At 34.2% G+C, this 14,775-nt stretch overlaps 1 protein-coding gene across 3 annotated transcripts in view; it reads right to left on the bottom strand.

Annotated features, from left to right (window-relative positions):
- Positions 1–14,775, bottom strand: part of LOC115446468 (WASH complex subunit 1) — a 39,151-nt gene that overhangs the window by 19,891 nt on the left and 4,485 nt on the right. The window contains exons 2-4 of one of the 3 annotated variants that reach the window (XM_030173137.2): positions 14,315–14,718; positions 13,947–14,243; positions 13,534–13,865 (exon numbers count right to left, since the gene is read on the bottom strand). In XM_030173137.2, the coding sequence (XP_030028997.1) occupies positions 13,534–13,865; positions 13,947–14,243; positions 14,315–14,698 (1,013 nt within the window). In that variant the 5' untranslated portion in view covers positions 14,699–14,718. Of the gene's footprint in view, positions 1–13,533; positions 13,866–13,946; positions 14,244–14,314; positions 14,736–14,775 lie in introns of those variants that run through there. The other 2 variants (XR_005112231.1, XR_005112232.1) reach the window with 2 other exon arrangements.

A 14,775-nucleotide genomic window follows, 5' to 3' on the forward strand; every position in this document is an offset into this window, starting at 1 on the left:
TGGGTATAGTATCCATAAGCTGTTGATTTGAAAATTTTAATTTGGATTATTGAAGAATATGATTTTGATTTAATTTAGTTTTTATGAACGGGTTTAACTTAATTTAAACCATAAATAATTCATTGTTGTTTGTAATCTTTGAGACTGATTATTATATAATAACTGACTGATAATAATTATAAATAAATAAGAGTTGATTTTCGCACAAAATCGTTTCTATTTTTTCCCTGTATATTATTCCTTTTATTATGCCATGAAGTTAGAAATATGCGCTATGTTGAACACCCAAAATACCAATCCGGATCCGGCGGAATTCTCGTGATTCCGGCTGAATCCGGCCGGATTTAAGTTTGTACCGGATTGCAATCCCTAGAGGCAAGCGTCGTAAAAACTAAACATAATCGTTTCTGCATCGTGCTTGAAAAATTCTGTTGCGCTCCTTTGGATTGAGAGTGAAACTGGAGCGGGATAAAGACCATGTTCCTCCTCAGGCACTTATTAAAAATATTCATGATATAAATAAAGGGTATACTTTTATAGTTTATAGTTTCGTTAAATACCTAAATAGCAAATAAAAATTATTACCTATTATAAAAAAGTACTCACTAGATATGTACTATATAACACTATTCGCTGTATCACTAAGGAGTAAGGTCTTACAAAATAACCTTCAAGGCATCTACATAATATTATGATCATTTTACAAATAAAGACATATCGAACATAAACATTCTCAGATCGACCGATTTTCCTTGTATTTCAAATCATAATATTAAACTTGCACCCGAATTCTGAGAAATCATTAAAATATTTATGATGCTTTAGCATATTTAAAGCATATTTTTCGACGATAATGCTTCAAAAACACCCACATGTTTCAATAAATGTTTCCATTGTCGTAACATAAGAAATCTATTTATTCGAATTGAGTCGGAGCTTGTAACGTAGGTACTTCTTGCGGTTTACCCTCCTGTATCGATGTGACATGGTTTCCAATCCTAAACCAGAATAGGTGTAGCTTTAAACGGGCCAATTCGGCGGGTACTAGGTTATAAGGGGCAGTGGCGAAGCGTCCATACAAGCCGATTCCCACCGGCTTCCCTTTTGGGTTTTCGGTGATACTAAACAAATTATTTAATAGGTAAATTTAAATTTAAAATATATCAGGCAATGGACAATTATTATAATAGCTTAAATTATTAATTAATGATAACTTAATAATGACATCTAGCGGCCATTAGCCCGTTGTTTATTAAATTTAATCGATATCGATTACTTATTTTAAATAACATTAGATGGCGCACCTTGTATTTAGTTCCCCAGATATTCCGTTACCAAAGTGAAATTGTGACGCCACAGACGCAAGGTAACCCGCTGTCAAGCGGCTTAATGTCGTAGTATGTTTTTTAATATAGATGGCAGCACTTTCTATGACTTTCTATGCCAGTGTTTGTCGAAATCGCGCGGAAGATGTGGGCAAAGGTAACCCGAGCTAGTTCGGCTTCACGTTAACCGACTTTGTATAGTTGTCGCTTTTTACGTCCTTCAAACGTCATAATTTATTATGCTACTAAGTTGCGGTGTTTGTAAATTGTCATATTCATTTTTTTTTGATAGTTCTGTGATATTTAGTTACCAGCGCTTTGTTTATTTAGAAACTACAAATAAAAGTGTATTATAATGGAAATAACTAACTACTTTGTGATCAGTTAATGTCTACCTTTACGTAAGTATATTATTAGTATGTGATTTCACATATTAATATTTAGATGGTTAAATATTTGAAGTACTTAGATCTGAAAGTTTTTGATTTCAGACACAAAATGTTTGTTAGAAGAAAATAAATATTATATTTTACTGAATTTAAAATATAAATCACCACGATACAAGCAAAAATTAACGAATAACCTTCCTTGATTATTTAAATTGATACTTATATAAGTTTATCATGTAGGTGCATTTAAACTGTTGGTCTGTTTGGCGATCGTGATACCTATTTCTATAAGGAGAAATTACATTTACTTACAGTTTATTTTGAAAATAAACAGATAATCATAGGTAAGTAGTGTGGTTATAATTTGAATACTTTTGTTTACTGTTATAACAAATTAATACGTAAGTACTTATATTTGTGATTAATGAAAGGAGAATTATCTACGTTTATTGTTCGATTTTATGGATGTTTCAATTATTTACGCATAATAGGTAATTTTGTAGGCATGTCAATGTTTGTCGATTTCGATTCAAGACTAATTCGTTGTTTCCGTTTTTGTTTTCTAATAAATTGCCCCCAAAATCTTAACTGACGCCAATTTTTTTTTACACCAGGTTACCTTTTGAAAAATTTCACCCTTCGCCACTGCTAGGGGGTGCCACGGGCTCCAAAATCCATTGTCAGACAACATCGACAGGAGACGGCTCTTGCCATCACGCAAGAAATGTATATTTGCAAAAATTTGATGCCGGGTTATTTTCTAAAATTTCATTTTGATGGAAAATGAAATTACTACTACGCTTAATCTAATGAGTTTCCTCAGGCGGTAGGAGTGACACAAAAAAACACACCCTAAAAATCATGGTCTACCCGGGACGTCCGCGACGGCGCAAAGCTAAGCTAATTAATTGACTCAAGACTTTCAAAAGTCCGCCCGCAGTTGAGGTTGAAACGGGCTCTATCTGCTATCGTAGGTTCCTATTTTTGAGAAATTACATATAGAAACTTGTAAAGACTCTGTCTTAGAGTCTTTACAAGTTTCTATATGTACTTTCTATAATGTACTCACTATAATGAGATTGGTAACTAGTATTAATTAACTTTATTCAAATATAACCTACGTATTTAAAGATAGTCTGAATAACCTTGCTACTGTATCGATCCGCGCCGCTCTGCCTGAGCAAAATATTATACGAGATCTAGTCTACAGTCAATTCATCTTAATTTATATTCAATTCAGTGCTCCCTCTAACTCCTACACCAATACAGATAATAGCTCAATAGATAGAAATCACCATAGACTAGAGATATGAATTACAAAGCACTATCATATTTTATAAGTTATAACACTGCACCGAGCTGACGTTTGATACCCTGTGTCATAACACAATGTTATATTATACGCTCATGACTACTACACATCGCCAGTAAACATATATGTATTAAATAAACTATTTTTGCATTGATTGACCAATACTGATACTCCAAAATCTAATACAAAACTAATCAACGAATCCCTTATGTATTTATCTATATTGGTTTTGATATATTTCAGAAAACTTTTATAGTATATGTGCATTGTGCACTAATTAAAGTATTCGAGTTTGCATAAACTATATAATGGGTAAAGATGTACATTAATATTAATTGTATCATGTCACCAACCTGACAAAGATAAGCTCAAAATAAAACTTTTACTGTTTATTGCTCGCAGAACATTGGCTATTGAAACTCCGTGTTCGTAGAATACGCACCGAGTGATGGCTGAAAGGAGTCGCTAACAGAATTACTGTTTCTTAGTAAGAAAGCATATAAACGTATACATGTAATGATATGTAGGTACCCATTTTAGCCGATATGAAAATCTCAAAGCGGTGTTATTGGTTTTTTTATATGACAACATTCGTGCGTGTAATATGATAAAATAAATTTTGGATTGCAATAAATAGTTGAAATTATCTTCTTCTGAGTAATAAACAAGATTTTTAACGTCACATTAGAAGTGTGCAATACAGAAAGTAAACAGAAGCCAAAACAACAGTTTTTAGATTTTTTCTCTCACGCATTACGCGAAAACTACTGTATGGAATTGAATACTCGAAGTCGAACTTAAAATATAGGTTTTATTTAATCCCAGACATTATAATGAATGTATAAGTATGCAGATTAAGAACATATGTACGGAATGTATTGTTCTTCTTATTTTATATTATGGCTGCCAGAATTTATTTATCAGTAATTTTGCCAATGTTGAGTAATACGAGCTGGTAAAAAACAAAAAGAGACTAAAAATCAGGGTAATCCAAATATGTGATAAAACTATGTAAAAAAATCATGAAATGTATAACAATATTATTAGCATCTTCCATATCATCTTCCTGTCAATGATTAAGAACACTCATTTGGAACTGCGCCGGATTGTACCTATTATTTTGACTAATATCTAAACTCAAGGTAATCAATACGTATTAAGTTATTTAAATAAATTTACAGTTATTGAAAACCCATAACTTTCATGGAAATATTATTTTACGTAGAATAATAACAATAGTGAATGGATATGCGGATGCGGCACGGAAACCGCAGTCTTAACGGTGCGATCGTCTTGACAACGCGAAACCTACCGTTTTTACGAAATGTTCCACGCTTTTAATAAAATATTCATTTTACAAGCAACGAAGTTTTATTTCATGTTAAGGTTATAGGCTATAACCTTAAGTATTAAAATTAAATATTTTATATTGCCAATATTTGATCATTTAAGCTAACTAATATGTAGTTGTTTGAACAAGTCTCAAAAGAAAGTTCTTTCGCCAACAAAACGTACGTCAGTATGTAAAGGTTGTATTGTGTCATTCAAACGGAGTATATACTAAATAATGAGGAAAGGACCTAAGAACTGGCAAGATGGTGAATGTGGGTAGTGAAAAATCAAAGACGGAAATTATCATATTTACTATATGTGTGCCTAACTAAACTTATAATGTTACTTGCTAGAACAGAGAGGGGCAGTTCAAGTTGGTGTAATATTAAAACGAATTAGATAATAATAATTATTAAAAAATATTAAAATCAGCAGGTATTTTTTATAGTTTTATAAAAGTTAGGACAACGCACATTAAAAGTACTAATTCAAGTTTAAAGCGGTGTATATGAATGCTACTCGTAAATAGCGTGCTGGGTAAGGTTATATAATTCATTTAGAATTTTAAACACTTCTAATTACTGCATAACGTAATAGGTATTTAAATAGATAATATATAACAGGAGATGCGTTATTATGTTGTTTATAATTATCAAGATACACGCAACGTTATAAAAGGTTCAATCATGTGCGTCTAAACAAATCATCTAATTCTATTATTACAGTATTTAAAAATACATTGAAGATCAACAACCTTACATACTAACACAGCCCTGTTAGATGTTACTCGTACTATACAAATTGATAGCTAACTACTGCAGTGTCCATAAACATCTAGTGAAGCAATCAGCATTCAGCATGTTTTCTTTACCATCAACCGTTTCCAAAGGAGGAAATTTCATACGTCGTATTTTTTATCTTTGTTCAGGGAATATTTTTTAGCCCGTGGTTCGTTTAAACGATTCTTTTTGCTTTCTACTTCGTATAGCTTGGGATGGATCCTATTTAATTTCATTTGGTATAGGGGAATCTTGGACTGAGGATGTCGAAGAGAAGTTTTCAAAAACAAATGGGATTTTGACGTTTCATTTAGTGTTAGTTTCAATAAGATGTGTTTTATAAAAACAAAAAAAAACATACATAAAACAGACTCAAAATAGTGAGTTTGAGTCAGTTTTCTGTATTATGTTTTTATTTTCTTTTAATTATTTTTTGGATTGTCACTACAAACTTTATATGCGAAATTATTATAACATAACCTATGTAATCTTTCCAATTCGTGTATAAGTGTTTTTATGCACACTAAATAGCTTTTTAGGCATTGCCTAATTTAAAATGAATACATATATTACATTAACTAGCTTCCGCCCGCAGCTTCGCCCGCGTGGATTTTGGACTTCAAAAATGGAGCCGGTCGCGAACGTTCGAGAATGTTCGTTTTACGAAGCTACTCGCTAGGTGATTCGCTAGCCTCTAGGTGCCAAGCACGCCGCCCGCCTGTGCGTTCGCGACCTTATATATATATACAAAAATAATCCTTATAGCATGATTCAGTATTCACGCGTGATGGCTTATTATTAGCGTATTTCATGTATAACTTTGGTGTTTCTATACCGATTTCTATGATTCTTTTTTATGGAATATTTAATAATGTTAACTTTTTTAATTAGGGATGATTGAGAGTGTTATAAACGTAAGAGTAGACAAATATAATGAGAAAGCTTCGAACTGCTAAGTTATCGGGAGTTACACGTGTTATTGTGAGTCAACCATAAAAGATAGACATATGCTGTCGTGGGATATTTTTTATATAATTTTAAGGACAACATTTCCGTCATATATGATTTCTGTGTAGCTTTAACCATTAAGGTTGCACACGCGACGGAAGCTTAAAAATGGAGTAACTTCTCCCGTTTTCCCAACATTTCCCTTCACTGCTCTGCTCCTATTAATTGTAGCGTGATGAAAAGTATACTATAACCAGCTCAGGAGTATGAAAAATAATTGTACCAAGTTTCGTTAAAATCCGTCGAGTAGTTTTTGTTTCTATAATGGTTATACAGACAGACAGACAGACAAAAATTTTACTAATTGCATTTTTGGCATCAGTATCGATCCCTAATCACCCCCTGATAGTTATTTTGGAAATATATTTCATATACAGAATTGACCTCTCTACAGATTTATTATAAGTATAGAATAGATATAGATAGATTATTTTGTAAATTGTAGTGGTGTTTGGAGTCGGGTTTTTTATATCGCCTATGACCAGTGCACGCTTGCCACTAGTTCCCCATGTAATATGCCAAACATAAGCATCTTTCTTTGCGCTTCACTTCGCTTAATATCAGGTGCAGTGAAGCAACTTTACCGAGCCTCAACAAAAAAAACAATAACATACTTGGATCATGGCAAAGGCTAAAAAGAGGCACTCCGATAGATTAAACCGGTCCTGGATGGCATGTTACAGGTCATATTTTTTTTTAATTAATGGCACGATAACCGTTGATGGTTCGCCACCCTTGGCCTATCACATGTAACCTCGGTAGAATGTGATAAAAGCCGCGAGGGATTTAATTAAAACTGAAAAAACTAGTTTCTAAACTCGCGTGATGCAGTGCCAATTTCATCTATTACCTTATGCAAAAATTTGCCTTAAGGATGTATAATAGTGCGAAATCGTATGACGTGTAATGCCAAACGGATTTTATTTGGAAAAACCTCGCCTGTCGCTCGAGATATTACTCTCGTGTAAATTAGGCTTTAAAGGACCTTGACGTAATGGCTTAGGTTACGGAGGCGGCCCAGTGATGCCTGCCGTGGTATAGATCGTACGGGCAACGGCAATTTGTAAGACTGGTAACAACGAGATAGATACATGCTTAAATTATCCCAAGTTAGTTCCAGGATGTGAAATTTATTTTAGCCCATAAGCATGCATGGAAAACAGTAAAAATCCTTGAGCCAAAATCCTCCCATAATAAATAAAACATCGCAATATAGGTATAAAGCTTAGTATTACACGCGAATTGCGTAAAAACTTTCACCAGAGCACAGTACTATGCAAAAAGTATTATGAGAGTATAAATTATAAAACGTCATGATGCCATAGTGTCGGACGGCGTAGGTATTTTTTGCAATTCATTCATGTATTGTAAGAACTGGCTAACCACGTTTGACGTCACTCGTGACAAACGGGGGAAACCGTAATCAATATTTTACAATCTTATTATAACTTCTTTATATACTTTAATTGTAATGTTCATTTGTGAAAGCACTTTTTATCTACTGTTTGAACGACATTAAAGCCCACAAATTACTACAATATTGTAGTTATTAACCTAAGATTTGAGGCCTCAGGACGATAAATGCATTGTAGTGACATACAGGTACTCTGTAATTCAAAATCGTGGTTGGCGTTGCTATTGTTTACGGACAGGAGTAGCGATTATTATACGACGAGCGAACAGTTCATTCAATTCTATTCAAAATAATTTTATCCTTAACACAAAACGGAAAATCCACATAATTCCGTTTAATGGAAGGCTTACGTACGATACATACTTTAGATATGTAGTCAATTTCCAGATAAATATTTTGTTAGCAGTCTGTATGGTAGACGTAGTTATTGTAATACATACACTAAAGGGAATCCCCGGTGTATTGACATCAGGCAAGCGGTCGCAAAGGGCCTGTTTGCAAACACTAACTCAAATCTGTCTAGCGACATCTGTAAAGACATGTCTTGCATCACACCCACAAGAATCAGCTAAGATACTCGGGTAGGGTCATGATAATGTTAATACAAAAGAGAATCTTAAATCCGACACATTCCTCTATAATTACTTAGACGGTAGCGACAAAGCCTTTTATCTGCCTTTTTACAGCCCCGTACACATCATAAATTAATAACAATACTTTAATAGTGAAAGAATACCACCAAGATTATAATTGCAAATGCACACACATACGCCTTATATCCCCGAAGAGATAGGCAGAGGCACAACCCACTTTTCGCCGTACGTATTCCGTCCCATGATGTGATAGGGGTCGAGCCTATCGCAATATCGGGCAGAAATTACAGACTTCTGGCTGATACTGAGTAGAAAAACCCAATATCATTTTGAATAGGGTTCGAACCCGGGGTCTCAGCACTGCAGTAAAACTGTATTATAACTAAGTTACTGAGGCAGTGAATAACAGGCGAGATTAAAATTGCATTATAATTTATAATGAACAAAGTTTACGCCTAAGGTAAAAGAAAAATAGCATTAAAATAAATAAAAGTACTGAACCCGTTTTACTTGGTCGGCTAAATAAAACAGAGAACAATGCGTCATTAACACACTAGTAATTTCAGTCATCGCATGCTCAAAGATTTGTCATTTGTTGATGATAGGATCTACTGTCCTAGGATCTTCGTCTGCAGAGCACTGCGTGGGTAAAAAAAAGCACAAGTGGGTATAAGGAATCGCTCGATGCGAACATTAAAGCCTTTCTTATTCTACTAAGTAGTTTATTCATGAGAATTAAAGCCAACTCTGGAAAGAACAACATAGCATTCGCGTAGCTCTGACGTCAAACGCCTTAATAGGTTATCGTAACTGACATAAACACTGGCCAGTTCATCGGTAATAGGCTTTCTACGTGAAACGACGCGTCGATCATAGAAAGTCCATGTTGCCGCTTCTCTTGTTCAAAAGAATTCTATAAATACGCTGTCGCCTTTAACACGAATCGAAATCAATCAAGGAAAACATAAAGCGAATATTATATTCAAATACAATATCAGCATGGCGTATGGCTACGCACAAGACACCCAATAGAAGCAGTTATTAGCATATTAACATTCGGAACAATGCTAATTTGCAACAAGGACGTTTGCAAATATAATTTGTATGGGGCCAATGATTTATTTGATTATTGTGCATTAATTTATTTTGTCATTATATTTGTCTGTCAGTCAACATGTCCATATACAGAAAAACAATTTACATTATGTACATCTACTTCTGTATCTACGACGCGGATATCAGTAAAACTTGAACGTTTATCGCCGCTCTCTGTGACCCTATGGCATTGAACCAACCGACTTCATCTTGGCAATATTTCAATTACGATTTCGAAGAACTGATACCATAACAACTTTGCTATTAGGCCGCGTCGGTCGTCTGAATTCGAAATAATGCATACATAATACATACCTAGTAATATAATTGTTCTCCTAACCTATTTATTATTGTTATACTCCATGCGATGGATAAGACATCATTCATCAATCATAATTATTATTTACTAATGCGTATCTACTTATCATGCTTGCTGCATGCCAGTCATCAATATGTATTTGTTCATCCACGAACGCGAGTGCTATTCGTCTTAATCTTGAATGCGATTCTAATAACATGACCTCCTCGCAGCACACTTGAGAGTTCCATTCATTTATTGCGTAGTCTTAAAACTTCAAGTACTTTATGTGAAAATCATCCTGTCAAAGACGACTAGGACTTACGCCTGGGGTGTATTTCATCCACTCACATATTTTGTATCAAATTGTGAGTTGCATAATAAAAGTTATCTGACAAGCGATCGCGTTATAATTAAATATTTTAAGTACAAAAAATCCCATTATCTTTTCCACAAGACCCTCGTATTACGCAAAGTGAAGTTTACTTTTAGGTTGATGATTCTCAATCACTGGATCTCTTTTAAATGCGTAGCATTGAGAATTTGATTTTTAAAAATAGTGTAACACGTCAACATCACCTCAATATTTTATATTCATTTCAAATTTACTTCAAGCTATTTAAATTTATTTATATAATGTATTTTTTTTATGTGTAAACATAAAGCAAACGCTTCTGCTACGAAAAATTACCATACATATAAATAAAAAAATATGAAGATTTGTCGTTACATAAAATAGAGATGTACCCATTCAAAATTTGGATATAAGTTATGTGATGTATATATATTTTTAAAGTATCGCAATACATTAACTAACAAGAACTCGTGAAGAATGGAAAATCATACGCTATTCCAGTGCCAGTGACCAACGAGATCATTGAAACATGTTCAGATGTCGCCCTTGTATAGCCGTCACTGGCCAATATAACAGCTAAATAATGATTACACTTGGCTCTTTTGCATGTCAAGAGTAAATTGATGAATCCGCTATTGTACGAGCTATATACAAGCTCCCCGACAGTTATTCAATAAAAAGAGTTGATTTGTACCCAAGTTCACCAGAATTTAGAATATAAAATAAATATTATAACATGTCAAGAGAAGCTTTACACATTGGAAGGTCCAGCATGAGGTGAAGAAGTAAGGCGTTATAAAAAAATATGTGTGAGATCTAAAAAAATAGTTATGTGTGTGTATGAAACCAAGCTACACCCAACTAGCTCGTAAATGATATATTCATTGCAACATTTTGCGAATTCGAATGTTGTCGCAAAGAAAACACAAACAAAACAAATTTACACCGACAGGGGCTGGACAGAAGACAGAGGATAGTAAAGTTGCCTCTCGTATGTGTGAGCGCGGAGTGTCATTTCTTAGAACTTACTCTTTGCAATTTCCCAGAAACAAGTCTTTATGCTTAAAGAGCCATTGAGATTGATGAGGGTGGATTCTTAAGTTGGACCATCGACGGCAAACATTAATATTATTTGTATAATACGATGTTCTGTGGAACGTACGCACGCGCTTTGTTTTCAAAACGGCTGTTTCTACTTAAGAACACGTTACGGAGAAACCGGCGTGGTTTGTAAATAGTCCCATATTCTCGAATGCTACAATGCCTAGTAATTTGATGTTTATTGTACTCCAAATTTACTTCAGTGTTTACCTTGGTTTTAATAGCTTCATTACTTTGAAGTTCCTTCATTATATATATACCATCGCCCAAATGTCTTGACCTTCTAGCAATCTCTGGCTACACCTTATACGTAATAATGCAATTTCTTAATCCTTAATTTAAAACAATGGTATGGTATGTTGATTGATATTTTAAAACTAATAAAGCAAAGTTAATAATGAGAGAAATATGTAGTGAATTACATACATGCTCTGTAGAGAAACAAACGGCCCGCGAAGTGAAACTGAATATGGATTATATTGGATGGAATAACATGGTGAAAAAACGCTATAGAATTGTTAATAACTGGTTGATTAAGCATGCGCATTCATTGATGGTATCTATGAGTGCACACTGCACACACTACTTGTATTTTTTATCCATCCCTTTATCTATGGCATCAACATCTTAAAACTAGTTTCAGATAAAGCTCCAACTATTAATGCGTCATTTCGAATTTTTCTTTTTGCCTACAATGTGTTAATAAGAGTCGGTGCTCAGACTGGATCGACGGCCATTCTTCTTCTTTTTTAGAAATTGATATGCAATGCATTTATTAGTGAAGTCATAAATAAACACGCAAATAATATGGAATTGACACCTTTTACGGTTTTCACACGAGTATTATAATCACTTATATTCGAAACTGTTTATTTACACTATAACAGCAGAATATAATGACGAGGGTATTTTGTAAAGCAACAGTATTCAATTCTAGCATAATAGTTAAGAAAAACAAAGTAGACGTGTATAAAACTCCTTAACTGTCAAATTACTTTATTATACAACTCTTCAGAATACTATAAAAGCATGTTAATCTCAAGTTAAAGCTAGTTAATATTCCACCGAGAGAGTTGACGGGGGTCAAGTGACCCATAACTTCAATCTTGGCTTTGGAGTCGCGTGGAAAATGACTTTATTTACATTTTTCCGAGAAATTATATCTATATAAAACACGTTTCTTTTGAAACTGAGCCGATAACGCTATTGTATAAATTAAGAAAATTTTATCATTCGTATATTGTAAACTGATTATACAGTTTGAGTTCAAAACATAATATTATTGATTTGTGTATGAAATTCCAAGAATTCTAATTAAAACATATTTTTTCGTAATTGAAAGTTTACATAGTTGTATACTACAATATTTTCACATATTTTCATAAGGTTGCAGTTAGTCATTTATCATTTTAATAATTTAATTATAAAAAAACTTACTATCACACACAAATTCGAGAAAAGAAAATAAGTTCAATTCGCTGAAAACTCATGCGAAACGAATATAATATGATTGCAGGTAAAGCTTTACAAATAAAGTTAAAAATGTTATGTTTTTTTCATATTCCTAAACGGTATAATTTATGTCCGGCTTGGGCCGTCTTGTCTAATTAGTAGCTGCGAAAGATTGTCGATTATGGCTCGCCTACCGACAAAACAGAATTTTTAGAATTAATTGCATAAATTAAAACCCTTTTAATTAATCAAAATTCCATTGCATTAATGACATTAAGCGAGTAACAGTTTTTGCAGCAATGAACACAGCGACTAGACTAGCTTCATGTGCACCTTCATAATCTAGAATGGGGTGTTTCGCTTTTTAAAAGTATTTATCTATTCATCACACATACTATGGGATTAGACGTGACACAAAAAAAAAACAGGTACAAGAAATCCGATAACGCTAATGCGTGATTCTTAATAATGCAGACATGTGTTTTATGAGGAGTGGGGACCGAGAATATTTACGACACCAGATGCTGCGATTGGAAACATACTGTGAACTATCTAAAAATGGTAGTAACTTTTATAAAATCAGTAATTATTTTTCAATAACGTACACTTATCTACTTCTAAAAATATTTTACATAAAACATTACACGATAGTTCATTTGTAATTAATACAACTGTTAGGGATTCCTGTAGACGTCAAGTCATACTTAGAGAAAATAAACTCACATCTATAACAATGTAATAAAGCTGAAGTTTGAACGCACGGATCTTGGGAACTGCTACTATCTCGAATTTTCTTTTATTTGTGAAAGTGATAATACCCATAATGTAACTTTATATTAGTATGAGGTTAGTTTTCATCGGCGCTGGTGTGAATGTATTCGTTCACTACAAGAGCGAACGATAGAGAAGACTACATGGGGAGAAGGGTTACACGTGTTGCAGATGTTTTGTGTTACGAGGAGGTGTAGAAAAAAGGGGCATGAGTCATGCAGGCAGAGAGATCTAATTCCACGCCGAGACTTTGTGGGAATATCTAGATAAAAATAAAATTAAATATTTATCAAAAACAGAAAAACTCACCGTTTCATGTGTGTAGTTGTAAGTTCTAAAGGCGCCGGTGGAGGAGGTGGAGGCGGTGGTGGCGGCGGAGGCGGAAGCAGTAGTGCTTGTGCACTCGTCGGCGGCGGTGGAGGCGCGTCAGGAGCGTCAACCAAAGAAATCACTATTTCCGAGTTAACATTTGGTAACTCCTGAAGATCCGGCAGCTCAGACTCAGGTAAAGAAACGGCTGGGGTTACAGGTGATGTCACTACAGATGGTGCAATAGACCCTTCGTTGTTAATCAAAAATTGGACATCTCCAGCTACTCCCGGCAAATGCGGCAGATCAAGCGGCATATCAAGTTCCGGCACCTGTTTAAAACCGGTACTTGTTTAATACAGAAACATAATATTATGTAGATAGAACCAAACATTTCAAAACGAGTGTCTCACCATTCCCATTCCAGGCGCGTACATGTATTCATCGACTTCACGTTTCATCACATCTTTTTTCATTATTGAATAGGGAGCTGCTTCTAATAAACTTGTGTTTTCGATGTTTGTTTTCACTGTTGGTACATAAGTCGATAACTTATTGGATGTACCGAGATAAGGACTTTCATCAGTGTTAAAAATAAGCAATTCCCCGACAGTTTCTATGTTGTCAATCACAGCGTTTAGTCTATAGTCCTGTTTTGGTTTCGGGTTCGCAGTATCCGCGACTTTCACGTGGTAGAAATGAAGTTTTTCCTGTAATAAATCACTTGATGTGCAAATTGGCGAATATTAAATACTAAATAGACAAATTGTAAGAACTCTACCTGTATTCCTTTATCAGAAAGCAGCCCCTGAGCTTTTCCACTCAGCGTCACTTTTTTAGGTTTGTACTTATACCCTTCGAAACCAAATACTGATTCATAATTTTCTTGCGTTATGGAAGCTGGGTATTTTGCACTCGAAAATACTTTTATCGCCTTTTGCAAACCAGTTAACTTGTCAACTTTAGTTTTGGCAATTTCCATCCTATCTTTTAATTTAGCAGTTTTGTCCATGTTCTGATTGATTCTGCACATTAGTCGATAAAACACATCATCAACTACCCCGTTAAGGTTGTCAAGCGTGTCTGCTATTTGTAGAATAGTTTCTTCTGTGCTCAAATCACTCGATACTATATTTATCTTATAAAGTCCCTCCATTTTTACCATTCATGCGCATAAATTAATTCCTGTAACAATATAACCCCTTCATAAACTTTTTTATAATGCTAGGCCAAGAAACAAGT

Source organism: Manduca sexta, chromosome 12, assembly GCF_014839805.1.
Source record: "Manduca sexta isolate Smith_Timp_Sample1 chromosome 12, JHU_Msex_v1.0, whole genome shotgun sequence".
Taxonomy (NCBI): Eukaryota; Metazoa; Arthropoda; class Insecta; order Lepidoptera; family Sphingidae; genus Manduca; species Manduca sexta.